The sequence below is a fragment of the Manis pentadactyla genome, chromosome 4 (genome assembly GCF_030020395.1).
Source record: "Manis pentadactyla isolate mManPen7 chromosome 4, mManPen7.hap1, whole genome shotgun sequence".
NCBI lineage: Eukaryota > Metazoa > Chordata > Mammalia > Pholidota > Manidae > Manis > Manis pentadactyla.
Genome location: NC_080022.1, coordinates 79444953 through 79472057, shown reverse-complemented (window position 1 = coordinate 79472057; position 27105 = coordinate 79444953). Strand labels below are relative to the sequence as shown.

Here is a 27105-nt window from a genome sequence, read left to right as displayed (position 1 = left end):
TCTGTGTCAATTCCTTGTGTTTTCTCTTAATTCTTTCTTTTTGTTTCTCTTGCTTTGAGATATTTTTATGCTTGATGGTGTTGATAGGGTGTGACTCCTGAGTCAAGCCTGTAACTTTGTAGCTACTGGTTTGCCTTGCTTTTAGCTAGCAAGTTGCTGTCTTTCTCCCAGCACATCATATTCTTTTTCTTGGTGTAACATTACAGATGTTTGATCCCTATGTTTTAAAAAGTCACTCCCTCTGCAATAAGCCACAGTGTATTTAGCTTTCCAGGAATTTTTCTCATATAAGAATTTTCTTACTTGGCTTTCTTAGATCCTTTCTTAGCTCTTTGTAAATTATCTTAGCAGTTTACACATTACCAAATGGCATGTTGACCTGTTGCTGTTGTATCCTGATCTTTTAGTTCTGGTATCCATAGGAAAGTATTATGCTTAATACAATAGGATACTCAAAAAGTTTATTGTCAACTGTTTGCAAATATAGCAGCCCCACCACCACCCCCTTATGTGTGGGATACATTGCAAATCCCCCACCCCCATTGGATGCCTGAAATTGGATAGTCCCAAATCCTGCACATACTATTTTTTCCTGTACATACATACCATTGATAATGTTCAATTTGTAAATCAGATATCATAAGATTAAAAACAATAATAAAATAGAACAATTATAACAATATGCTATATAACAGTTATGTGAATGTGTTCCCCCTCTGTCAGAATATCTTACTATTCTATATTCACCCCTCTACTTGTGATGACTAGATGATAAAATGTCTATCTGTGTGTTGAGATGAAGTGAAGTGAATGACACAGGCATTGTGATGCAACATTACGTTGCTATTGACCATCCGAAGATATGTTAGAAAGGGTTCATCTGCTTCCAGAATATGGTTGATTGTGGGTAACTGAAACTGAGGAAAGGAAAAACATGGATAAGGAGAGACTACTGTAATTGCCTGATTTCTTTTTGTAGGCTTCACCCCTCTTCTGAGCTTCAGACTTAACTTTTTTCAACTGCTGTGCTTATCTACATGGATGTCCTCCAAGTATTTCAAACTCCAAATGCCAAAAATAGAACCCATTCTTTTTCCTCTCCTTCTTTGTATTTTTCAGTCATAGTATCGTAGAAAGAGAGGCTTTTTCTTTAATGTTTATCAAATATGTGCTGCCTCACAAAAGCTACTCTGTTTTTTCTCAAGCCCATCATGAAGTCCACACTGCCATTTTCCTTAGATAGGCGGCCCCTTGGTGAGAAGAAGGTATAATTCTCTGTAGCAAAGATATGTGAAGGTAGTCCAGGATAAGGCCCAAACTAGTCTGTGTGTTGGCATATTCCCTATTCCTTGTTCTGGAAGTAAGCAGACCTAGACTTTCTCCATCCCTGATATTGCTTAAGTCCAACTGATGATTGGTTTTAGCACCACACCTCAGATAATGTAGGGCTGCAGCCATTTTGAATGCTGCCCTTAGAGCTGCAGCTACACTAACAGAAACTTAGAGTTGCTTAGTTAGGAGACTGACGATTATATATTCCTCACTCAGTTGAAAGCCAGCCTCTGATGTTGGCAGCATTCTGGAAGGGTGAACAAATTTGGGCTTGTGACATATTTTATAGCAGTGGCCGGTAAGAAATGGTCAGGAGGCCACAGGAACTGTGGGGAATCCTTTGATTATAGCATACAGTATTCCTGTTGGGCCAGTATTCTTTACCTTTAATCAGATAAATTTCTTTCTATATTCGTCATAAGGAAATTATGATGGGGTTGGAAGGTGATTTCCTTTTTGCAATAAATCCATGTAAGGCAGTGAAGCCATGTGCTCTGAGAAGGGGAAAAACATGAATAAGTTTTGAATAGATTTCTCAGTAGCCCATGGACCTATGAATAATACTGTGTTACCATTTTCCTAGTTGCCAGGCTCAAGTCTTTGGAAACTGTTGACATTTTCAAGCAGTGTGCATTCTCCTCTACCATGTGCAAGTACCTTAATTATATTAAAACTAGGTGACAACCTGTTTAGGAGTTTTCCAGAGTTGTTTCATGACCTCTTCAAGCAAAAAAGGAATATAAATATATAAGATTCTAACCACACATTCTAGAGTCAATATGTAAATTCTTTTCCAGCGTTCTATGATTAAGTAAGTAGCTCAGTGGGGAGAGACTTGATAGTACCAATTCAAGTATTACTTCTTCTGAAATATTTTTCAATTCTATGACAGAAGGACTTCATTGTATCCGTAACATAAATTCTAACGTTTTTCTTTAGAAGATTCTAAAATTTGCTAGAATGACCAATACATTTGAAAATAAATGTTTATACCTTCCTTTCTTTACAAAATAGATGACACTTAATATGTAAAAAACATTCCTTTACAAAGTAATAGTCATGGTTTTTAAAAGAGTTGTGAAGGACTTCCAATAACAAAAAGCAGTTTTTCACCTAATTCTCACTACTCTCAGTGTCATTAACCTGAGACTATTTTTTAAATAAATTTTTATAAAGTTAATATATTATTTGTAATCAGAGAAATGCACAGTTCTTAAGTGTACAGTTTGAGTTTTAACAAATGTATACACCTGTTTGCAACCCACAAGCCCATAACGGACAATTTCAATCTTAGAAAATTCCTGTGATCTCAGGAAATTCCCTTGTGCCCTTTTTAGCAACTCTACCCCCCTCAAACTTCTCTTCGGATTTTTATTGCCCTAGTTGTATTTTACGTGTTCTTCTTTATATCACAGTTTTTTGAGCTATAATTCATATACCGTGCAGTTCACTCATTTATACTGTGAAACATTCAGTGGTGTTTCATTTATTCAGAATTGTGCAAGCATCACCACAAGAAACTGCATATTTGTTTGCAGTCACAGCCCATCCCTCTTCGCTCCACTTCCTCCCATTCCAGTCCTCAGTGACAACTAATCTATGTTCTGAATTCTAGTTATTTCATATGAATGGAATCATACAATACGTTTTATTGTCTGACTGGCTTCTTTAACTTAATGTTTTCAAGTTTCATCCATGTGGTAGCATATATAAATACTTCATCCCTTTTCATAACTGAAAAATATTCCATTTTATGGATATTGTACCAGTGTTTTTTATTCATTCAACACTTGATGGATATTTGGATTGTTCCCACTTTTTGGTTGTTAGAAATAATACTGCCTTGAATAGCCATTGTATAAGTTTTGTGTGGACATAGATTTTCCTTTCTCTTGGATATATATCTAGGAGTGAAATTGCTGGTTCATATGGACAGTCTAGGTTTAACCATTTGAGGAGTTGCCAAATGTTTTCTGAAGTGGTTTTACCATTTTACGTTACCATCAGTAGTGTCTTAGGGGTCCTATGTCTCCATATCTTCACCAATGCTTGTTATTTGTGTTTTTGAATATAGGCATTCTAGTGGTTATGAAGTAGTGTCTCATTATGGTTTTGATTTGCATTTCCCTAATGATTAGTGATGTTGAACATCTTTTCATCTGCTTATTGGCCATTTTATATCCTTGGAGAAATGCCTATTCTGATTCTTTGCTATTTTTAAGTGGGTTGTTTATCTTTAATATAAAGTTGTAAGTTCTTTATATACTCTAGATACAAATCTTACGAATTGCAAATATTTTTTCCCATCCTATGGGTTTTCTTTTCTACTTCTTGATAGCATCCAGTGAGGTACAAAATATTTTTAAATTTTGATGAGTACAATTTATATATTTGTATGTATCAGCAGTGAATATACCAGAATTTGATGATGTGTTTTTCTGGATATTTGGGTTGTTCCTGGGTGTTGGCTATTATGAATAAAGCATCTATGAACTTTTGACTGCAAGTCTTTTTGTGGACATGTTTTCATTTCTCTTACTGCATCATAGGAAAATGTATTTAAGTCTGTAAAGAATTGTCAAACAGTTCTTTAAAGTGGTTGCACTATTATATATTTCTGACATCAGCATATGAGAATTACAATTGTTCCCATCTCGCAGCACTTGGTAAAGTCAATCTTGAGAATTGCAGCCCTTCTAATGTGTACGTAGTGTGGTTTTAACTTACATTTCCCTGATGACTACAGATGTTGAATGTTTTTCAATTGCTTATTGGCCACTTGATTATATTGTTTTGTAAAGTGTCAGTTTAAATCTCTTACTCATTTAAAAAATGTGATGTTTGTCTTCTTAATTGTTGATTTTAAGAGTTCTTCATATATTCTGGGTACTAATCTTTTGTCAGCTATGTATGTTGAGAATATTTTTTCTCAGTCTGTGGCTTACCTCTTCAGTTTCTTCATATCTTTTGAAGAGCAGAGCTTTTAAGTTTGATGAAGTCTAGTTTTTTTTGTGTGTGTGTGGTTTAGTGTTTTTGTTTTTGTTTTTGTTTTTTATTTGGGTATTATTACTCTACAGTTACATGAGGAACATTATGTTTACTAGACTCCCCCCATCACCAAGTTCTCCCCACATTCCCCATTGCAGTCATTGTCCATCAGTGTAGTAACATGTTGTAGAATCACTACTTGTCTTCTCTGTGTTGTACAGCCCTCCCCGTGCCTCCACACACACACATTATACATGCTCATCATAATGCCCCCTTTCTTTCCCGCCCCCCCTTATCCCGCCCTTCCCACCCATCCTCCCCAATCTGTTGGTAACTGTTGGTCCATTCTTGGGTTCTGTGAGACTGCTGCTGTTTTGCTCCTTCAGTTTTTTCTTTGTTCTTATACTCCACAGATGAGTGAAATCATTTGGTACTTGTCTTTCTCCACCTGGCTTATTTCGCTGAACATAATACCCTCTAGCTCCATCCATGTTGTTGCAAATGGTAGGATTTGTTTTCTTCTTATGGCTGAATAATATTCCATTGTGTATATGTACCACATCTTCTTTATCCATTCATCTACTGATTAGTTTGTTTTTTAATAAATTTTTTTTTATAGTTAGTGTTTCCTTGTGTCCATTAACAAATTTTGCCTATTCAAGGTTGTTAAGACTTTTTCTTTTCTTTTCTTTTTTTCCAAGGAGTTTTATAGTTTTAATGGTTATATTCATAGCTGTTGTCTATTTTGAGTCATTTTTGTATATCATGGGAGTTCAATCAGGGACAATATCTTTAAATGATGTCTTTACTTGGAATATTTCATTTGTAAGTGTTTTTCACAGTTTTGTATATTTGTATATTTTATTTCAGTTTCCTATGAAGGTGAATGGCTTAACTGCTTTCTCTAACCTACCCATGAATTCACTTGGCATACCTGTTTATACTGAAAATTACAATTTGATAATTTCTGAGACCTTTCTGACTCTCTAAAGGCTTTCTTTGTAGACACTTTTCCATCTATACTTCTGTGAAATCTCAAATTTATGTTTAGCTTGGGTAATATCATTATTTTCTTTTAAACTGCGTGTTTCTCTATTGATGGTAGTGATGCAGTTTATTGGGATATGGCAAGCATTCAGTGAATAACTAAATGAGCTGAAGAACTTAGATTCAGGCTATTTCAGTAAAGTTTGTTTACTATTACATTTAGAATTCTTAGAGTTTAGAATCATATAAAATTACAAACATATACTAAATTTACCATAAGATATATTATGGACCTACTGAAATAATTTTGTAAAACATAATTATGTTAAAAACAGTATTTAAAGCAAACTGTCATCATTAGTAATTTTTTAAAATAGGAAATATTTATAGCTAGTAGTTAAACCTTAATTTGGCTGTTTAAAAATTTTTTCTGTTTCTAGCAATACTTGGGACATATTATTTAAATTATTGTTACCATGAAAATATACTAAATTATACCAAGAATAAGGATAGAATTTGTTCAGTTTATATATTGTGTTATCAAATATGACATATCTTGGATTGGAAGATATTTTTAATATGAGGGTTCTAATTTTATTTCAGTTCAGTCAATATTTAATGTGCTTTGTACTGAGCTGAATGCTTTCAGGATATAAACATGGGTAAGATACAAATCTGGCTAACAAAGGGTGTTTCTCTAATCTTCTAAATAGGACTTTACCCATATGCTTCTTTTCTTTATTAGTTTTTGTATATCACAAATTAGTTTAAGGAGTATTTCTTTTACACTAAACAGATGACTTTTTTGAAGGAGTTACTGGAAGTAAGTAGTAACCATGTTATATACAGAAATAGATCTTTTAGTACTTTTATTTGAATGACATAATTTATATCTTTATAATGACAAAGCCACATTTTCCAACCTTTTTTTTACAGTTTGTGTATATGTGAAAGAAATAATGGAATTGATGTGATGAGTCATGAAACTGATCTCTGAAGTTATCTTAACTCATGTTTTTACAAATGAGGAAGAAGCCTAAAACAGAGTTGCAAACTCAAAGGCCAGCAGAGCCTTAAGAGTGAAGAGGTCTCCATCTAATAGTGTAAAGCCCAGTGATAAATAACAGCTTTTAGTTGACCTGAGTTGTTTGGAGGTAGTAGGGACTGTGGAGACTGAATTAAAATCCTTGCTTATCTAAAGAGAGAAGCCTCTCTGTTATACCCTGTTGTTCCTGTGAAGGGAATATGAGACTGGTTTTGCCCAACCTTTTTATCTTTCAAGAGAATCCAGAATTGTAAATATATACAAATGTATGTGTATATAAACAAATCAATGAAATCTTGCAGCTTTAATATTAGAAATTATTCTGTTTTTTACACGAACACTGGACCAAGCAAAACACCTTTTGTTTGGACAGATTTATTTTGCATGGACGAAGCAAAAAAAAAAAAAAAAAAAAAGTTGAGAGAAATTTGGTTAATTTTGTGGCCCTGCCTTACTCTTTTGGCCCTGGACACAGTATAAACATGATAGGATTAAATCTTCCATAAAATTTGTTAGACCTCTTCCAAGCACAGTTTTTTTTTTCCTAAAGCCCTCTCAACCACTTTTCTCACTGGAACATTTCTTCTGATTTGAATTTTTAGTGGAGATGAAGGGAAATTATAGTGAGACTAATAGCACTAAAATATTTAACATAATTTACTATCAAATTTTGATTGCTATGCTTAGATAAAAAAATACAGCAGTTCTATGGATGACAGCCAAACTTACTGAAATTGTGCATGTTTTAAAACCCTGCCTAAATTGCTGTAGTGAAGCTATAGGTATCATCATTACTTTTATCTAGTATCACTGTGATACTAGAACTTGAGCAATTTTTAAATTATATTTTAGATTGTTAGAGACGGATAGTAAGTCTTTAAGATCTGTAAATGGGTCAAGAAGAAACAGTGGCTCCTCACTTGTATCAAGTTCATCAGCCTCTAGCAACCTCAGTCACCTTGAAGAAGATTCTTGGATTCTTTGGGGAAGAATTGTCAACGAATGGGAAGATGTGCGCAAAAAGAAGGAAAAGCAAGTTAAGGTATGCCTATTCTCTCTCTTTTTTTTTTTTTTTTTGTAGATAATTATTTTTTATTGAAGGGTAGTTGACACACAGTATTACATTAGTTTCAGGTGAACAACACAGTGATTCAACATTTATATACATGATAATTCTAGATACCAGCTATCACCATACCAAGTTGTTACAATATTTTGACTATAATTCCTTATGCTATACATTATATCCCGGTTACTTATTTATTTTACAATTGGAAGTGTGTACTTTTTTTTTTTTTTTTTTTTTTTTGGGAGGGCATCTCTCATATTTATTGATCAAATGGTTGTTAACAACAATAAAATTCTGTATAGGGGAGTCAGTGTTCAATGCACAATCATTAATCCACCCAAGCCTAATTTTCGTCAGTCTCCAGTCTTCTGAAGCATAACGAACAAGTTCTTACAAGGAGAACAAATTCTTACATAGTGAAAAAGTTACATGGTGAACAGTACAAGGGCAGTCATCACAGAAGCTTTCGGTTTTGCTCATGCATTATGAACTATAAACAGTCAGTTCAAATATGAATACTCATTTGATTTTTATACTTGATTTATATGTGGATACCACATTTCTCTCTTTATTATTATTATTTTTAATAAAATGCTGAAGTGGTAGGTAGATAAAAGATAAAGGTAGAAAACATAGTTTAGTGTTGTAAGAGAGCAAATGTAGATGATCAGGTGTGTGCCTGCAGACTGTGTTAATCCAAGCTAGACAAGGGCAATAAAACATCCACGTATGCAGAAGATTTCTCTCAGAACAGGGGGGGTGAGGTTCTAAGCCTCACCTCTGTTGATCCCCAATTTCTCACCTGATGGCCCCCCTGCAACTGTGCCTGTCTTAGGTTGTTCCTCCCTTGAGGAATCTTACCCATCTCTGAAGGTATGCCTATTCTCTGTTGAAGTTCTTCCTATTATCCCAAAGGACATAAGGTGTGGATTAATAGAGTATTTTTAAAAAATCAGGTTCTAGTACTTGCCAGGTGCTATAATAAAAAGCTCTGCTTTATATGTTTCATTTATTTGTGCCCATGGAAGTTTTGATTTGTAGATATCAGTTGTTATAGAGGTCTCCTAATTGTATAAATATATACTTGAAATTATTTTGAAAATTAAATTCTCTCATTTTATAAGTTCAGAATGACATTCTACATCCTTTACTTCTTTTTTTTTTTTTTTTGCCTAAAACAGCCCTTTGAAAGATGATGGTAACTGTGCTATCATTCACAGTTCTGCAGATTATCAAATTCTTTAGAGGCCCTACCTACTCTGAGTGAAATGACAAAGAATTTATCCATGGCATTGTAGCCCCCCTGACCAGAATGGGATATACTCAAGGGCTAATCTTCATGTTGGTTGAAAGGTTCCCTAGTCTTATTGTAAAAGTAGCTTTGTGAATTATAAAATCAATAAAGTCTTCCACTCCATCCCAACACCCAATAGGTTGTCTTTGTATTTTGAGATAGGAAACTTAAATGATTCATTAAAATTTTTTTATTTTACCTTTTTACCTTTAGGAACTTGTTCATAAAGGGATACCCCACCACTTTAGAGCAATAGTTTGGCAACTTTTATGCAATGCACAAAGTATGCCAATTAAGGATCAGTATTCGGAACTCCTGAAAATGACCTCACCTTGTGAAAAATTGATCCGAAGGGATATTGCTAGAACTTACCCTGAACACAACTTTTTTAAGGAAAAAGATAGCCTTGGACAGGAGGTTTTATTTAATGTAATGAAGGTAAGTTCAGTTTACTCATTCTTTGAATTGAAATAAATTCTGATAAGGTTGAAATTAGTATGTTTCCCACAGTGAAGCTTGAACTCTCACTCCAGTAAATCAGTTGCTTTGGCAATAAATTTGGCTTTAACATGATTTCTGCTTTAATTGTGATGCTACATTACTGTCTGATTTTGGAACTTAAAAGAAAATTTATCACATTCCTTGGTATGAGTTGGTCAAAATAAAATAACCTATAAATTACTATACCATAGAGAAAGCCTTTATGCAAATTTTTCTGTTTGCTTTGGCTAGTGTTAAGAGCTCCTAGTCCTTACAAGTGTGTGTTACTGTATTTTTCTTCAGTATTGCCTTTTCCCTTCCCATAGTTCCTTTCCCTTCCAGATACCTCTGTGAAAATTGATTTCTTATTAAACCATTTCAGTTTGACCAGTGCTTTACCTTAACCCTCTCTAGTTTGATCTTTGTCAGATATACATTTTAAATGATTTTTAAGTTCTGTTAGTTTCCTGACTACAAATGCCTGTATTTTGTTGTCCTTAAGATCTGTCAGTTTCTAATTAGGAAATTGTCAAAAGAGAATTTTAAGTAATAAATCATTTACCTTTAAAATAGTTGTAGGATAAAATGTACAGCAAGCAAGCAAGAGCTTTTCTAAAACGTGTCTTGAATCCACCTTCTCACTGTTTTTAGGTTTTTAGAAGATATGGCTCTAATGTATCATATTAAAGTATTTTGAACATTTTTTACTTTTTAGGCATATTCCTTAGTGGATCGTGAGGTTGGTTACTGTCAAGGAAGTGCTTTTATAGTTGGATTGTTGCTTATGCAGGTAAGTTAGTACAAGTATTAAATGTCCAATTAAGTTCTTTATTAAATTTGGATTGGAGAACTTAAATATCACCCCTGTTTCTATTAAGTATAAGTGGATATTGGATATTTTTGCAAGGTATAACTTAATTAGGGATATTTATAATTTGCACTTTAAAATATTAAAAATGTTAAAAATAATATACAATAATATCCCCCCCACTAAATGAATTTCGGTTTCTCAGTATCTACATTTGGCCCATAATACTCTACTAAAGCCTGTATTTACTTTAAATCTTAATGTATATGTCAATATGTATTGAGTAATCTTTCCCAGCCATGGAGCACATGATTAAAGTGTTGCTTTGAAAATCTTACTTATGTTGTACAGTGTGTTTGGAAATTTATTCAGGGATTTTGTTCACCACAAAGCTGAGGGCTTGTTATGCTTATCTTGTTAAAGGCACTAAAATAGAGGTAGCTAGTCATTTTTATTGCCCCAGATGTATAACATAGTTTTCCACTGGCAGTGACTTATTTTGGAGTCAGTATGGGTAGGGTGTTTTCACAAGTCAGGGACAAGACAATCATAGCTTTGAAGTGAAATGGCACATAGTGTTATCACTTCAGCCTTGTTTAAATGTTTTTTGAAAGTCCCATCATACTCTATATTTAGTCTCAGACTAAAATATAGCCTGAAAAAAAACCTTGGCAATACCTTGGTTTGGGTCTTACAGGCTGATTTATGCATCTGAGTTCTGCACTGAGTTCTGTGAACTTGGACTAGACTATTTAACGTTTCTGAGCCTTAATTAGGTAATACTATATACTTTCAGATTCATTGTGAGGGTCATGAGATAATATACATAAAAGCCTAGCAGGGTGTTTCACATATAACAGACATGTAATAAATGTCCAGTGACTTACCCCAAGACCTTTTATCTTGGTAGATAAAAGCAGAGGAGGAATCTGAAACTGTTTCCTTGTGATTTGCTTCAATTTCTCAACAGTTCTGCCTGAGTTTTAAAGCTCTATAACTGTGAGGCATATACATTATTCTTTTCTGAGTAGCAAAAATTTGATGTCAGAGACACTGGCTTATAATAAAAACGATTGATTTTTACTTTGCCTTGTAACAGAATTGCTCCCAGTTGTTGTTGCAGAGTATTTGTTCTTTTCTAGGTGACATTAGGCTATAAATAATAAAAACAGAGTTAAAAAATTAGATTTGTTAATGTTGAGATACAGCTGTTTTGCAAAATTGTGATTTTCCTTATTTTTAATTGGTTAGTATTGGTAAGCCTTTTACTGTTAAGCTCAAACATCCCTATTGTCAATCCTGACTTCTTTACAATTCCATTCCTTTTATGTTTATATCTGCTCCAAAATAACCTTTCAGTAGTTATTTCTATTGAGCATCTAAAGAGCAGTTTTTGTACTTCCTTGAGGTACCAATCTCAGAACAGCTGACCTAGCTCTTTAGGAATCCTGTAGGACCAGTATACTTTCCTATAAGACACTGTAGGCAATGCTGTTAGTAACATGCACTTTTCATTCAGTGATTGATTTACTTAATGATTATTATCACTGGCAGCTAATATACTACCATAACAATGATCATTTAATAGGCCAGGGCCACAAGCTAGAAAGTGGGGTGCAACCAGATTCAAAAGCCCCTTCTTTGTTTTTAGAGTTTCTTTTCTTATACTCTATACTATATTGCCTCCCACGCATTAGCTTAGAATGGTAAGTCAAAGAATCTGATTCAAAAATGTTTGCAAAGTTAGCTTATTTAGTACATGTTATGTTAAAATAGTTAAAAATGCTGGATATATGTTTTGTGTATCTTAGTAGTGCTATAAAATTAGGAAGATATTGTTCCCATTAGACCTTTGCAAAAGACATGGATTCTTATTAACTCAGTATTATAGAGAAAGTGTGTGGCAACACATTGCTCTAAAACTTGTGTGTAGGTTTCTTTCTAACAAAGGAATGACTGTAAAACAACCGGGTGATTATTCTTCATATTTGTATTTCACTCATTGTCAGTCTTTCATTTTGTGACCATTGTTGCAGTCTTTTTGCAAAGGACCTAATGATAATATTTTTTCTGTCTAATTTTGGTCTTTTATTCAATCACTTCAACTTATTTTTTAAAATATCACCTATTTTTAAACCCTCCTCCAGTTCCTAAATCAATTGCAGTAGAGAGAGGGAGTGAAACTTTTTTAATATATGTTCAGAAGAAATTCTTATAAATCAAAGAATTGATCATTCCCCTGTGACTGGCGTGAGGAGTATGGGGGAAACATGGAAAGGGGAAGGTAGTGGTGGGAGATGAGGTTGGAGAAGTATTTAGGGGTCAGGTCATGTAGGATCTTGTAAGGATTTTGGCTTTTAATGAGGATATGGGAAGTCAGTAGAATGTTTTGTGGAGTGAAATGATCTCATACATGCTTTGAGAGGATCACTGGCAGCTCCATGCTGTACGGCGAATAGACTGTTGGGAAGGAGGTACAAAGAAAGCAGCTAATGACCAGTGAGGAGGCTCTTGCAGTTGTCCAGACAATGGATTACTCTCCTGATGGTGGTTTGGACTAGGTGTCTATGGTCAGAAGTGATTGATTCTCGAAATAATTTGAATATAGAGCCGACAAGAGTTACTGATAAATTACATGTGGAATAAAAGAGAGTGGAGTCAGTGATGACTCATGTTTTTTGAGCGGAAGTTTGAGACAAGCAGTGGTAGGGTAGGAAATCAGGAGTGTGGTTTGAGAAGTCTATTAGATACCCAAGTGGAGATGTTAAACGGAAGGTTGGAAATAGGAGACAGGAAAGGAAGAACGGTCCAGGCTGATAAAAGAAAGAGAATAGAGGCTATATAATGGGTTGATGCAGGTAGGATGTGGTGAGAGACAATTCTGTTCTAATTGCTTCTATTTTTTTTTTTAAATTTAAATGCCAAACAAAGTTATTAGCTTAGAATTGAGTGGGGAGGTGTTGGAAGCTTGAGGACAGAGAAGAAAGTTTAAAAAGAAGAAAGGTCTGGGAGAATGAAAGTGATTGAATTAGGAAAGTAAAATATACCAGACAGCATTAAAGATCCACTGAATTAGTAGTTCTTGAATTCAGAGTGAGACAAGCCAGCATGGGTAAGTGTTTTTTATTTTACCCAGTGACTTTCTGCTCCTGAGTGTAGTTGTAGAGTTAGATTTATCTAAGGGTGTAGTTTTGCATTTAGAATTGTAACAGAGAGAGAAAGACAAAATAATTATGGATTTAAGTGAGTGAATAAATACACCAGGGTAAGCAGTAAAGTGAGCACAGGAGACAGTTGGGAATAGAAAAAAGGTAGTGTGATATAAATGCACGAAAGGCCTGTAAGATTAAATAATTGTACTATTTTATGTGTATTAGTCTTCATTGTAACCCTATGAAATAAGTACTGTTACCAGTTTTATAGGTGATGAAACTTAGCAACAGAGAGGTTAAATAATTTGCTGAAGGTAACATAGCTATTAAGTGGAATTTGACCCTTAGGTGGTATGGCTCTAGAGCTTGAGCTAGTAACTGCCTGCCAGGATTGTTGGAGGAAAGGAAGTCAACAATCTGGTGGGCCAGGGAATAAAGCCTCATAAAAATGAGTAGGGCTTGGTGGGGAGTGGGAGTGGGAGGTGGTGACCAGGAGGTTTGCAGATGCTGCAGAGAAGAGGAGTAATTGGTAGTATCTGCATACATGTGTTTGAGAGAAGGGGAGTCAATGTGATGGTAGTGAGGCCCAAGGAGGGCACACACTTCTCTACCTCCTGACCTCTTCGCTATGGGAGAGAAAACAGCCACCTAAGCAGTGAACCAATTTCAGCTAGAGGAAGAGGTAAAGAGATTGAAGGTACAGGTAGTGTTTTGTTGATGGCAGATTATGAGTTCCAGAAAGTGCTGTGGAAAAGGTTTAGGGGAAGGTTGGAAATGGGTTTAGATTAGGGCAGGGCAGCAGTAGAACCACATGGGATGAGAGTTCTGGGATATTGGGCTTCTTGTAGTGACTGACATAAATTAGTGGGGCTGTAGGGCTTGGTAGGATTAATAAGGATCATCTCCAAAGCAGAACTGTGGCTCTGTGTGTTGGGAGGAAGGAAGGAAGTACAGGTTTTGCCAGGTGTAACTCTTGGCTCCTGTCCATGTTGTGTCAAAGCCAGAAAAAATATATTCTTATTAGAAGCAGTCTTTGGCAAGGAGAATGCCTAGAGATCCTTTGAGGTTTCCTCCTTTGAAACACACTAGTATGATATAAGTGAATGAGCCTTAGAAAATTTTGAGAAAGATGACTTAATAATTTGGATGAATATTATTTGCCTAAATGTTCTGAATATCTATCTGTACAGCTCTTTACAAAACATTTACATTCATTGTCTTATTTGATAAAATTTTTTGGTGAGTTACACATAAAATGTGAAATTGGTACCTTTAAACCCCAATTACTCATTCTTTGAATACTTATTTTGCAAGTTCTTTTAACATTAACACCATATCATATCATATCGTATATCATATCATATATCATATCTATATCTTTTCTGCTCAGAACCTTCAAAAAGCTTCCCTCATATAAGGTAAAAGTCCAAATCCTTACAGTAGCCTCTGAAACCCTGTGTAATTTGGTTCCCAGTATTGTTCTTCCATAACCTAACTTCCCCTTGTAACATTGCTTCTAATTTAGTAGTACCCTATTTGCTATTCCTTAAGAATGCCAGTCATGATTCCATTTCCAGGCCTTTGTATTGTTCTACCAGGACTGTGCTTTCCTGAGTTGGTCTGTTGCTTTTTTTAGCATTCTGCTCACACATTACCTCATCAAGTGGCTTTCCCTGATTTACCTACATAAATAGCAGTGTCTCTCCCCAGCATTTTGTTACCCTACTTTATTTCCACAGCATTCATCACCAGCCTATATATTAATTAATTAATTAATTCCATGTATTATATATCTCCCCCGGTTAGAAGGTTCAAGTTCTTTGAGGGTAGAGATTGTGTTTATTTTTTTCCTAGTATATACCCAGAGAGAGAACTATTAGCTCTAAATATTGGTTGAATTCATGAATTAGACAAGTGAGGCAGTTAGTCTCAGAGGTTGTAAGATTTGTCTAACTTCTTGTTCTCAATGACAAAAGGGGAGAGTAGAACCTTCTGACACCTGGTCCATTGCTCTTAACATTGTATCACATGGCTACTGAAACAGCGATTATAGTTGCATGTGAACTTAGTTTAAATATAATTTAGCTTATTTGTGTGTCACAGACATTAACCTGTGTTGCTTTTTTTCCTTCCTAATGTAGATGCCAGAAGAAGAAGCTTTCTGTGTGTTTGTTAAATTAATGCAAGATTATAGACTTCGTGAACTTTTTAAACCAAGTATGGCAGAATTGGGGCTTTGTATGTACCAGTTTGAATGCATGATACAGGTAAAAGTATAGTGTTAGCAAAAAGGCAGATTGCCTTTATATTTTTGATAACTTGGTTTGAGTGACAACTAAGCAAATTCCATGTTGAAACCATTAAAGCAACTAAAAAAATCAGTTTTCATCACATCATTTGTTCATTAACACACAATTTAGACTTCTCAGGTGCTCTCTGCAGGTAGATCACACTCTGGAAGTTGACTGCAGTTTTTGTGTTAAAATCTTAAGCATTTGTGCCTAAGTGTCATAACCCCACTGCCTAAATGCATGAGCTTCCTGACTATGCCTTATTATGTCCTGTTGTTCCATAGACTGTTGGCTTACAGAGGCCCATGACATGACACTAATGTCAGTCCATTTTCTTTGAGACTTGTTTGTTCTCTTACAGTTCTCTCCTCTGCCTTTCCCTTTTTAATCTCACTTTTTTGCTAGCCTATAATCTTTTTTAAAAATAAAATGTTTCTATCCTTCATGTAGTTTAAGACTGAGAGTGCAGTGACCAGTGTGAAGGTGAAGAGGAAGAGGGGAATCAAAATCAAATATTGGAAATATTTTACCTTAATTTATATATTTATATATATAAATAATTTGACTATATTGTCCTGTAATATGATGTAATACTGTCATTTACTTAAATTTCAATTAGATAAGCAGAATTTAAGAATATTGGTTAATGATTCAGCTGGCATAAGAGCCATTTTTACAAGTTTCCTTTTCTCTAGCAGCCTTACCCACAGGAATTTTAAAATCCTCTGTGTGGTGGGAAGAAATGGATATACAAATTTTTTTACATTTTAAAGAAAAAGACAAAGTAGGTCTTGAGATGATTCTTAATTAATTTTTTTCTGAAATAGCTTGTTTTTATTAACCTTAACTCTCTTGGTTTATTTTCAGTTAATGTGTCATTTATGTTTTGAATTGCTAGAGTTGCTGAAGCATCTGTATTTTGGTTGAGAAGGTAGGAAGGTAAGGATAGGTGGTAAATGTAGATAGCACTTGAAAGAATTTCAACATAACATTTCTTTCCTTTTTAACATTTTTTTGAAATATTAGAGTTTATAGAAAATATCTGACACCCATGTTCCCACCAAGATTAAACATGAAATTTTATTTATTTGTTTTTATTTTCCTTTTTATTAACAAATCAAATGTTATGGATACTGCCAGTGTTCCAACTCCACATCCTTTATCCTTTCTTTCCTCCCCAGAAATATATCAATTACCTTTTCCCATGTGATACCTGATCTGATCTCTGTGTTTGGTATAAGCTAATTAGTACATTGATCTGGTTTAAAATACTCAATTTCACTGTGTTTTAATTAATTCTTTTCTTCTCTTTAGGAGCACCTTCCAGAGCTCTTTGTACATTTTCAGTCTCAGAGTTTTCATACCTCAATGTATGCATCATCCTGGTTTCTGACTATCTTTCTTACAACTTTTCCATTACCAATTGCAACAAGGATATTTGATATCTTTATGTCTGAGGTAAGCTAATGGGCAGACTGAGCAAAAAAGTCATTGGGTTAATTAGAACAGGGCAGTGAGAAGAACAATGAAAGGAATCCCATGTTTTCCATGCTATATATGGATGCTTATATGGATAATCTCATTTAAACCTATAACAACCCTGTCAAGTACTGTTAGTTTCCCCATTTGATAGATGAGGAATCCGAGACTTAGAGAAAAGTTCAGTAGCTTGTTTATAGACATGTAGCACATAGGTGGTATAGTAACCAGCATTTAAATGTAGGCAGTTAAAATCTGGAGCCCACACTCTAATCAAACCCCTGCATAACTTCCTGATTGATTTAGCGAGAATTAGTGAGAGGTAAAATTTGCTTTACAGTAAGGTTGCAATGTATCTGCTACCCAAAGAACAAGAAGTAATGGGCATAATTAAGTTTATTCTATTGCATAAACACATTGAAGGTAGTCCTTTTAATTGTCATTATCATGTAGTAGTGATCCTTTGTCTTCTATTTTGTATTTTGGGTAAAGAGGTAAAGATACTTGATCAGTGGAAGTATTATAAATTATTATTTATTTCATCTTAAATCCTATGTTAATTGTTATTAATTACATCTTGAGAAGATCAATTTGTATTATCTAGTTAAATTAGTTTAGTTTGGAGCCAGAAAAAATTTGTGTACTGATCCATCCTAGTTCGCATTGCCAAATCTGTCCTTTCACTTACTTTTTTAAATAAAGTCTTGGAACAGAGCCATGCCATTTGTTGTGGTGGCTTCTGTGTCTGTTTTTGAGCTACAGTGACAGCTGAATATTTGTGACAATGACCATATGGCTCACAGAGCCTTAAATATTTGCTATTGACTCTATACAGAAAATGCTTGCCAACCTCTAGTTTAGATCTCTAAATCTTTACCTTAGTATTCTTTTGAATGATTAGTTGTTGCTGATAGAAGAGTAAGACAAATTTGGCTTTGTATATTTGTTTCCTCAGGGTTTAGAAATAGTGTTTCGAGTAGGGTTAGCACTGCTTCAGATGAATCAGGCAGAACTGATGCAACTGGACATGGAAGGGATGTTACAGGTAAGTCATTAATGATTCCTTGAGTGTCTTTAGATTTTACTGTTAATTAGTTAATAATAAACTAAATAGTTCTTGTTTTTCTTTTATTGTATTTTAGCACTTTCAGAAGGTCATTCCACATCAGTTTGATGGGGGTCCAGACAAATTAGTCCAGGCAGCTTACCAAGTCAAATATAACTCAAAAAAAATGAAGAAGTAAGTATTGTGTATTTTGATTTTTAGTTATGGTGGTTTGTTGAAGCATATAAGACATTAAATAGCAGTGTTAAGACATTCTAGTGATAGGTACAGTTTCCCCCTTAGTTTATAGAACTGTAATATTCTATTTGGTGGTATCGGTTTCAATATAATGTAAATTTAATGTTGGAATTTCATACTGCTCTTAATAGCTGTGCATGGGACCATTCATATTACCTTTAAGTCTCCCCTTCCCCATTCCATACTGACTAGAATTAGTAACCTGGTAAGTGTATATATGTGAGTATGCTTTTATTTTAAAAACCACTTTTATGGTGGGGTGCCATTCACTGATACTCTTTTCCTCAATGGACCCCAGAGTATCACTTAAGTTCTAGATTAGCATAACCAGCAATATTGGCTTGAGGTATAGATTGAAAGCTTAAGTTTTTGTTTTTTTTTATTGTGTATTACTTTCTAATGAAATTTTTCTTGGTATGTATTTTTCATAAAAGCTCAAAATAAGCAATCTTGACTCATAAAGATTAATTTTTGAAATATGGTAAAGGTATTAAGAATGACAGCTCTTACTCTTCTAGCTTCCAATACTTAAATACATCTTAGTCTGAGGTCATAGTTAGCATTCCTGACACTCGTTTCTGTGGTACAAGATGCTTTAAAATGATAGTACTGCTATATACTAGCAATTCTCAGTATCTTTGCTACTGCAACATGAAAATATATTAACATATATGACACAATCCGATGGATGTTCTAGAGAGTATACTAGAATATGAGCGAGAATTGCTACTAAAATTAGCTCTAATTTGTAAAAACAAGCCAATTTATCAGCTTCAACAATTACTGTTTAATAAATTGTGAAATCTCTTAATAACCAGTCATATAACACCATAATGTTGAGACATTATCAACCAGAAAGCTGTACTATTCTGTAATTGACAAGACCTGAAGGGGCCATGTCAATTCCCACTTGTTGGTAAAGCCACATTTAAATCATATAGCCAAAAAGAGAATTTATTTTACTTTAAAATACTTATGGAGAACAAGATAACTAATTCTCCTTTTAAATCTTATTTATCACAACATAATCCCATTTCTGAAATTTTAGTTATCCTATTTACTTACTATACTCTGACCCTCTAGTTCTTCCACTTCCTTACTCATATCCCTTTTCTGATGTCTAATAGCCTTCCTCTGATCTGAGTAAGTATACCTCCTCTGACATTTTGTACCTTACATATAGCCACATGTTTAAGAAAATTGCATAGTTAGATTGCTGGCAGTAAGTTGTGTTTATGTTGCCACTCCATGTATATTTTTATTGGCCTTCATTAATTCTCCCAATCCCCCCAGTGGTTATTTCAAAATGTACCATTTTTCCCAAGATCCCATCCCCATTTCACTGTATCCAACTCTTTAGTCAATTACTTCTTAAGTTGTCATCCATTATTCTCAAACTTTCTGAACTTTTTTTCCTGTAACTTCAGCTTATAGATTTAGTCATATTTCTTTTCTTCTCTTTTCTGAATACAGTATTTCTATTCCTTTACAATGCCAATTCACAACATAGGATGTTATTCATTCCCATCTCTCCCAGGTCCTTGCTCCATTAATTGTTCCTTCTGTCTTTGATCTGTAGCCCCTCTTTCTTTTGCATTTTTCTTCAGTGTGCAAAGGTATTTTTGAGTTCTGACTTCCAAGGAACAAAACAATACCTTCTTAAACATAGAAGTCCATTCCCCTTTTATGAAGTTTAACCATGAAGGAAAGAATAGTTTATACCCATTAGCTCTAGTTCGTATCTATATGCTTATCATCCAGATTTAACAGTTCACATTATATCTATTTCATTTATTTTCTTTCTCAGATATTTCAAAGTCAGTTATAGAAATCATATTTCACTCTTTAATACTTCAGTATCCATCTCTGTAATATAAAGGCATTTGCCTTCCATACTGCATTACACACATACCACTCAAAAGTAATCCCATGATATTGCCTGATACCCTGTCTGTATTCATATTTCCCCACTTGTACCAAAAATGTTATTTATCATTGATTGTATTTTATTCCGTTTTGCCTCTTATGTTTCTTTTAAATTAGATCAGGACTGCCCATTACAGATTCTATTTACAATACACTGACTTGTAGAGAGCAAGTCAGTTGCACAGAAAAGATCTTATTTTAAGGATTTGTATGATTATGTCCTCATGATCTCATTTAATTTCTGTCCTTTGTGGTGTTTTTTTTGTAAGCTGGGAGCTAAACTTAAATGTTTTCTTAGATTAAGGGCAAACATTTTTGGCAGGAGTACTTAACAGTTGACCATTGTGTACTAATTCACCCAAAGAAATATATAATATTTATCTGTTCCACTGTTTATTAGTGATGCCATGATGGATAAATGGATTAAAGTAATGATAGTCAGATTTTTTTAATTTTAAAGTTTTATTTTTCTCCTTTAAACTAGTGAGTAGTCTATAAATTGATGCTTGGGCACCATGAGAATATCTAGTTTATCAGGACCTTCCACCAAATAGCTTTATTATTGATTGGTCTCAATACTTTCATGTTTAAATTATTTTATTTGGGATAGCAAAATTGTGATTTTCTAATACATTTATTAGTTGGCTTTCTTCAGTAACTAGAACTAACTTCACCTCACTAGAGGCAGAAATAAAAATTTCATTGTTTCCCTTTAATTACCAATTTCCAGAGAAAGGAGTTAGTGGAAATGATATTCTTCCAGTTACTCTTTTTTTAGCAGGAACATTATTTTATTTATTCATTTTTTAATGAGTAAATCCAAATTTATTTTAACATTTATGTCATTTTCAATGTGTTTAAAAACCTCACAAGTTAGCAGGAGACCCTGGGACACCATATAGAGGTACTGAAATTCATCACCTTTCCCTCCAAACCCCTAGCAATTCATCCAATCCAAGTCTACAGCATTAAAAGCCAGGAGATGCCTCTTCAGTCAGTCTACTCTTCTGGTTCATGGTCTTTTTTTCAAGGGAGGGAGATCAGAATATTTCAGACAGGGAACAAAACCACAGTTGTATTTCCAGCTCAGCTTTTTAAGCTGGAGCAGAGGAACACCCCACTGACTCCAAAGAAATAGACATGTTGAGTTGAATTACTTCTTTAGAGTATTGTGGGGGCGAGAAAACTCTGCAGCACAGAAATGACTAGGATTTACAAATGAGGGTCCATTTGATAGATGAAAATCCCTCAATAAATGCAGGTTCTAGCTCCTAAAAGGGGGAGGAACCTGACCAGATGGCTTAAGAAAAAGAATAGCAGAGGTATTTAAGGACTAATGGAGTTATATTCAGTGTGCTTTAATCTAATATAGTCATTATTTTGTTGTTCATATACTCTCAGTTTTGGCTGCAGGAGCCCTTTTAAAATGACATCTATGTCTTTTTAACATGACCCTGTTAGTCATTAAACACTCTCTTCTTTTCTGGGACAAAAGATGTCCCAGGCTCATTATGTCTATTTTCTGCCCCAGACTTGGTTCCTTACAATGAGGAGTAGCATTTAGAGACCAACATGTGGTGCAAAGGGTCCTTACTATTATTGAGGGTGTTACAGCTTTTAGGATCTTTTCCAGTAGACAGAGGTAGAGAATAAGTAGTGGAGAATAAACATAACTTCATAGCAGTGTTTCAACCATTTCTTACACCTTTATAATCTGGTGTCTGCCCTTACTCTTCCACTAAAACCACTCCTTTTGAGATCTTTTCTTTTATTCATTTATTTAAGAAATATTTCTTGTGCATTCAGCACATGCTGACATTGTTCTAAGTGCTTGAAATAAAATACTGAATCAAATAAACAAAATCCCTGCTGTCACGAAGCTTATATTCTAGTGCATGTGTGGTGAATCAGAAAGCAATTGAGATGTTAAGAAATAATTATTTCCCATTTGCAAGTGCAGTAGATGGTTTTCATTCCTAATCCTATTTGATGTATTAACTTTGGGTATAGGTGATCACTGTCTCTTTTTTTTTTTAACTTTTATCATACACAAAATAATTATAACATGTTTGACAAACTCTCCCTACCCACCTTGACCCCTTCCCCATGGTAACCACCAGTCACTTCTCAATTTCTATGAGTCTAATGCTGTTTTGTTCATTCTGTTTTGTTTTGTTTTTATATTCCAGAAATAAGTGAAATCACATGGTATTTGTCTTCCTACACTTGCTTATTTCACTTAGCATAATACCCTCTAGCTCCATCCATGTTGTTGCAAATAAGAAGAGTTTTCTTTTTTATGGCTGAATAATAATCCATTGTGTACATGGACCACATCTCTTTATCCATTTATCTATTGATGGGCATGTTGGTTGCTTCCATATCTTGGCTATTGTAAATAACACAGCAATAAACAAGGGTGCATGTATCTTTTTGAATCAGGGGTTTTGATTTCTTCAGGTAAATTCCTAGAAGTGAAATTACTGGGTCAAATGTTATTTCTGTTTTTGGTTTTTGAGGAAACCATACTGCTTTCAAGAGTGGCAATACTAGTTTACATTCCCACCAACAGTGTGGGAGGGTTCCCATTTCTCCACATCCTTGCCAACACCTATTACCTATTGTCTTTTGGATAGTGACCATTCTGACTGGTGTGAGGTGATATATCATTGTGGTTTTGAATTGAATTTCCCTAATAATTAGTGATGTGGAGGATCTTTTCATGTGACTGTTGGCCATCTGTATTTCTTCTTTGGAGAAATGTCTGCTCAGGTCCTCTGCCCATTTTTTAATTGGGTTCGGTTTTTTGGTGTTGAGTCATATGATTTCTATATTTTGGATGTTAACCCCTTATCAGATATGATTTATGAATATATTTTCCCATACTGTATGTTGCCTTTTTGTTTTGTTGATGGTGCTCTATGCTGTACAGAAGCTTTTTGGTTTAATATAGTTCCACTTGTTCATTTTTTAATTTTGTTTCCTTTGCCTGAGGAAATGCATCCAGAAAAAAATTCCTCATGCTTATGTTCAAGGGATTTGCCTGTTTTCTTCTAGAGTTCTATGATTTCATGTCTTACACTTAGGTCTTCAATCCATTTTGTGTTTACTTTTATATATGGTGTTAGGGAATAATCCAGTTTCACTCTCTTGGATGCAGCTGTCCAGTTTTCCCAACACCATTTATTGAAGAGGCTGTCTTTTCCCCATTGTATATTCTTGCCTCCTTTGTCATATATTAATTGCCTGTATATGAATGGGTTTGTTTCTGGGCCCTCTAGTCTGTTTCATTGATCGATGGGCCTGTTCTTGTGCCAGTACCATACTGTTTTGATTACTGTAGCTTTCTAATATAGCTTGAAGTCAGGGAGCATGATCCCCCCCAGCTCTGTTATTACTTTTTTTCTTTATTGAAGTATTGTTGATATACAATCTTATGTTGGTTTCAAAAGCACAACACAGTGGACACAGTGGTTCAACAGTTACCCACATTATCAAATCCTCACTCCCTTTAGTCAGCCAATCGATCAGTGTAGAAAGATGTTACAGAATTCATTGATTTTATTCTCCATGCTGTACTATCATCCCCGTGATCAACTTTCACTACAATTGCAAATTATTGTGCCCCTTAATTCCCCTTATCCCTCCCCTTTGGTAACCACTAGTCATTTCTCATTGTCTGTGAGTCTACTGCTGTTTGTTCCTTCTGTTTTGCTTTATTTTGTATTCCACAAATTAGTGAAATCATATGGTATTTGTCTTCTGCCTGGCTTATTTCACTGAGCATAATATCCTCTAGATCCATCCATGTTGTTGCAAATGACAGGATTTCTTTTCTTTTTATGGATGAATAATATTCCATTGTGTATATGTATCACATCTTCTTTATCTGCTCATCTACTGATGGATACTTAGGTTGTTTCCATATCTTGGATATTGCAAATAGTGTGGTGATAAACATTGGGGTGCATATATCTTTTTGAATCAGGGCTTTCATTTTCTTTGGGTAAATTCCTAGAAGTGGGATTACTGGGTTGTATGGTATTTTTAGTTTCAGTTTTTCGAGGAAACTCCATACTGCTTTCCACATGAGTTGCACCAATTTACATTCCTACCAACAGTGTAGAAGGGTTCCCATTTGTCCTCATCCTCACCAACATTTGTTATTTCTTATCTTTTTTATAGTGGCCATTCTAACTGGTGTGAGGTGATATCTCATTGTGGTTTTGGTATGCATTTCCCTGATGATGCAGTGTGGAGCATCTTTTCATATGCCTGTTGGCCATTTGTATTTCTTTGGAGAAATGTCTGTTCAGGTCCTCTGCCCGATTTTTAATCAGGTTATTTGTTTTTTGAGTGTTGAAGAGTATGAGTGCTTTATATATTTTGGATGTTAAGCCCTTATCAGATGAGTTGTTTACAAATATATTCTCCCATACTGTAGGGTGCAGTTTTGTTCTGCTGGTGGTGTCCTCTGCTGTAAAGAAGCTTTTTAGCTTGATGTAGGCCCAGTTGTTCATTTTTTATTTTGTTTTCCTTTCTCAAGGAGTATGTCCAGGAAAAAAATTGCTCATACTTATGTTTAAGAGATTTTTGCCTTGTTTTCTTCTAAGAGTTTTAGGCCTTCATGACTTACATTCAGGTCTTTGATCCATTTCGAGTTTACTTTTGTGAATGGAGTTAAACAATTTTCCAGTTTCAGACTCTTACATGTAGTCATCCACTTTTCCCAACACCAGTTGTTCAAGAGTGTCTTTTCCCTATGGTAGATTCATGATTCGTGGGTTTATATCTGGGCTCTGTAATTCTCTTCCATTGATCTGTGGGTCTGTTCTTGTACAGATAACAAATTTTTGATTACTATAGCTTTGTAGTGTCTCATTCCTGATCTTAAAAACTTTCAGCTTTTCGCTATTAAGTATCATGTGAGCTGAGGGTTTGTTGTATACGGCCTTTATTATGTCAAGGTACATACCGTCTGTTCCCATTTTGTTGAGGGTTTTTATCACAAATGGATGTTGAATTTTGTCAAATGCTTTTTTGATATCTGTTGAGATGATCATGTGGTTTTTATCCTTTTGTTAATGTTTATGATATTGGTGTATGTAATGTGTATGATATTGATATTATGAATATTATACCATCCTTGCATCCCTGGAATAAATCCCACTTGGTCATGATGGATGATGACCTTTTAGATGTATTTTTGAATTCAGTTTGCTAATAGTTTATTGAATATTTTTGCATCTGTGTTCATTAGGGATATTGGTCTATAATTTTTTTTGTGTGGTGTCTTTGCCTGGTTTTGGTGTTAGAGTAATGCTGGCCTCATAGAATGAGTTTAGGAGTATTCCCTCTTCTACTTCTTGGACTACTTTAAGAAGGACCAGTACTAGTTCTTCTTTAAATATTTGGTACAATTCAGCTGTGAATCTATCTGGACCTGGAGTTTTGTTTTGGGGGAATTTTTTACCATTTCAATTTCATTGCTGGTAATTGGTCTGTTTGGATTTTCTGTTTCTTCTTGCATCAGTCTTGGGAGGTTGTATTTTTCTAGAAAGTTGTCTATTTCTTCTAGATTGTCCAGTTTATTGGCATGTCATTTTTCATAGTATTCTCTAGTAATTCTATGTATCTGTGCTATCTGTTGTGATTATTCCATCTTCGTTTCTGGTTCTGTTTATGTGTGTACATTCTCTTCTTGATAAATCTGTCTAGAGGTTTATCTATTTTGTTTATTTTCTCAAAGAACCAGCTCCTGGTTTCATTGATTTTTTTCAATTGCTTTATTCTTCTTTATTTTATTTATGCTCTGATTTTTATTATGTCCCTCCTACTAACTTTAGCCTTCATTTGTTCTTCTTTTTCTAGTTTCTTTAATTGTGAGTTTAGACTGTTTATTTGTGTTTATTCTTGTTTCTTGAGGTAAGCCTCTATTACTATGTACTTTCCACTTAGAACTCCTTTGTCACTCCCCACAGATTTTGGGCTGTTTTGTTTTTGTTTTCAGTTTTCTCCATGTATTACTTGATTTCTGTTTTAATTTGTTCATTCATTGATCCATTGACTATTTAGAAGCATGTTGTTTCGCCTCCATGTGTTAGTAGGTCTTTTTGTTTTCTTTGTGCAATTTATTTCTAGTTTTATGCCATTGTTGTCTGAGAACCTGCATGATGCAATTTCAATTTTTTAAATTTATTGAGGCTCTTTTTGTAGGCTAGTATGTGATCTATTCTGGAGAACATTCCATGTTCACTTGAGAAAAGTGTGTATACTGCTTCTTTTGGGTGGAGTGTTCTGTAGATATCTGTTAGGTCCATTTGATCTAATGTATTGTTCAGTGCCTCTGTTTCCTTATTTATTTTCTGTCTGGTTGATCTGCCTCTTGATGTGTATGGTGTTTTAAAACTCTCCTATAATGGGTGTGTTGTAGTCTATTTCCCCCTTTAATTCTGTTAATATTTGTTTCACATATTTAGGTGCTCCTCTGTTGGGTGCATAGGTGTTTATAATTGTTATATCCTTTGTTGGACTGATCCCTTTATCATTATGTAATGTTCTTCTTTGTCTTTTTTTACTTTCTTCGTTTTGAACTCTAGTTTGATATAAGTACTGCTACTCCAGCTTTTTTCTCCCTATTATTAACATGAAATATCTTTTTGCACTTCTTCACTTTCAGTCTCTTTGTGTCTTTGGGTTGAAGTGAGTCTCTTATAGGCAACATATAGATTGGGTTTTGTTTTTTTACCCATTCTGCCACCCTATGTTTTTGATTCATACATTTATTCTATTTAGACTTAAGGTAGTTATTGATATGTATGTACTTAACTGCCGTTTTATTGTTTTCTGGTTGCTTTTGTAGTTCTCTGTTCCTTTCTTCCTCTCATAATACTGTTTTCTTTGTATTTCATGGATTTTTTTAATGTTATGCTTGAATTCCTGTATGTGTGT

The 27105-nt window shown here is 34.5% G+C and overlaps 1 protein-coding gene across 8 annotated transcripts in view; it reads left to right on the top strand.

The window, feature by feature from the left end:
* The window catches only part of EVI5 (ecotropic viral integration site 5), a 245425-nt gene that overhangs the window by 55597 nt on the left and 162723 nt on the right, over window positions 1-27105 (top strand). For all 8 annotated transcript variants that reach the window (XM_057500426.1, XM_057500425.1, XM_057500424.1 and 5 more), the window contains 7 exons: window positions 7205-7394; window positions 8929-9153; window positions 9911-9985; window positions 15297-15422; window positions 16761-16904; window positions 17881-17970; window positions 18068-18165. In XM_057500426.1, the coding sequence (XP_057356409.1) occupies window positions 7205-7394; window positions 8929-9153; window positions 9911-9985; window positions 15297-15422; window positions 16761-16904; window positions 17881-17970; window positions 18068-18165 (948 nt within the window). The remainder of the gene's footprint in view (window positions 1-7204; window positions 7395-8928; window positions 9154-9910; window positions 9986-15296; window positions 15423-16760; window positions 16905-17880; window positions 17971-18067; window positions 18166-27105) is intronic.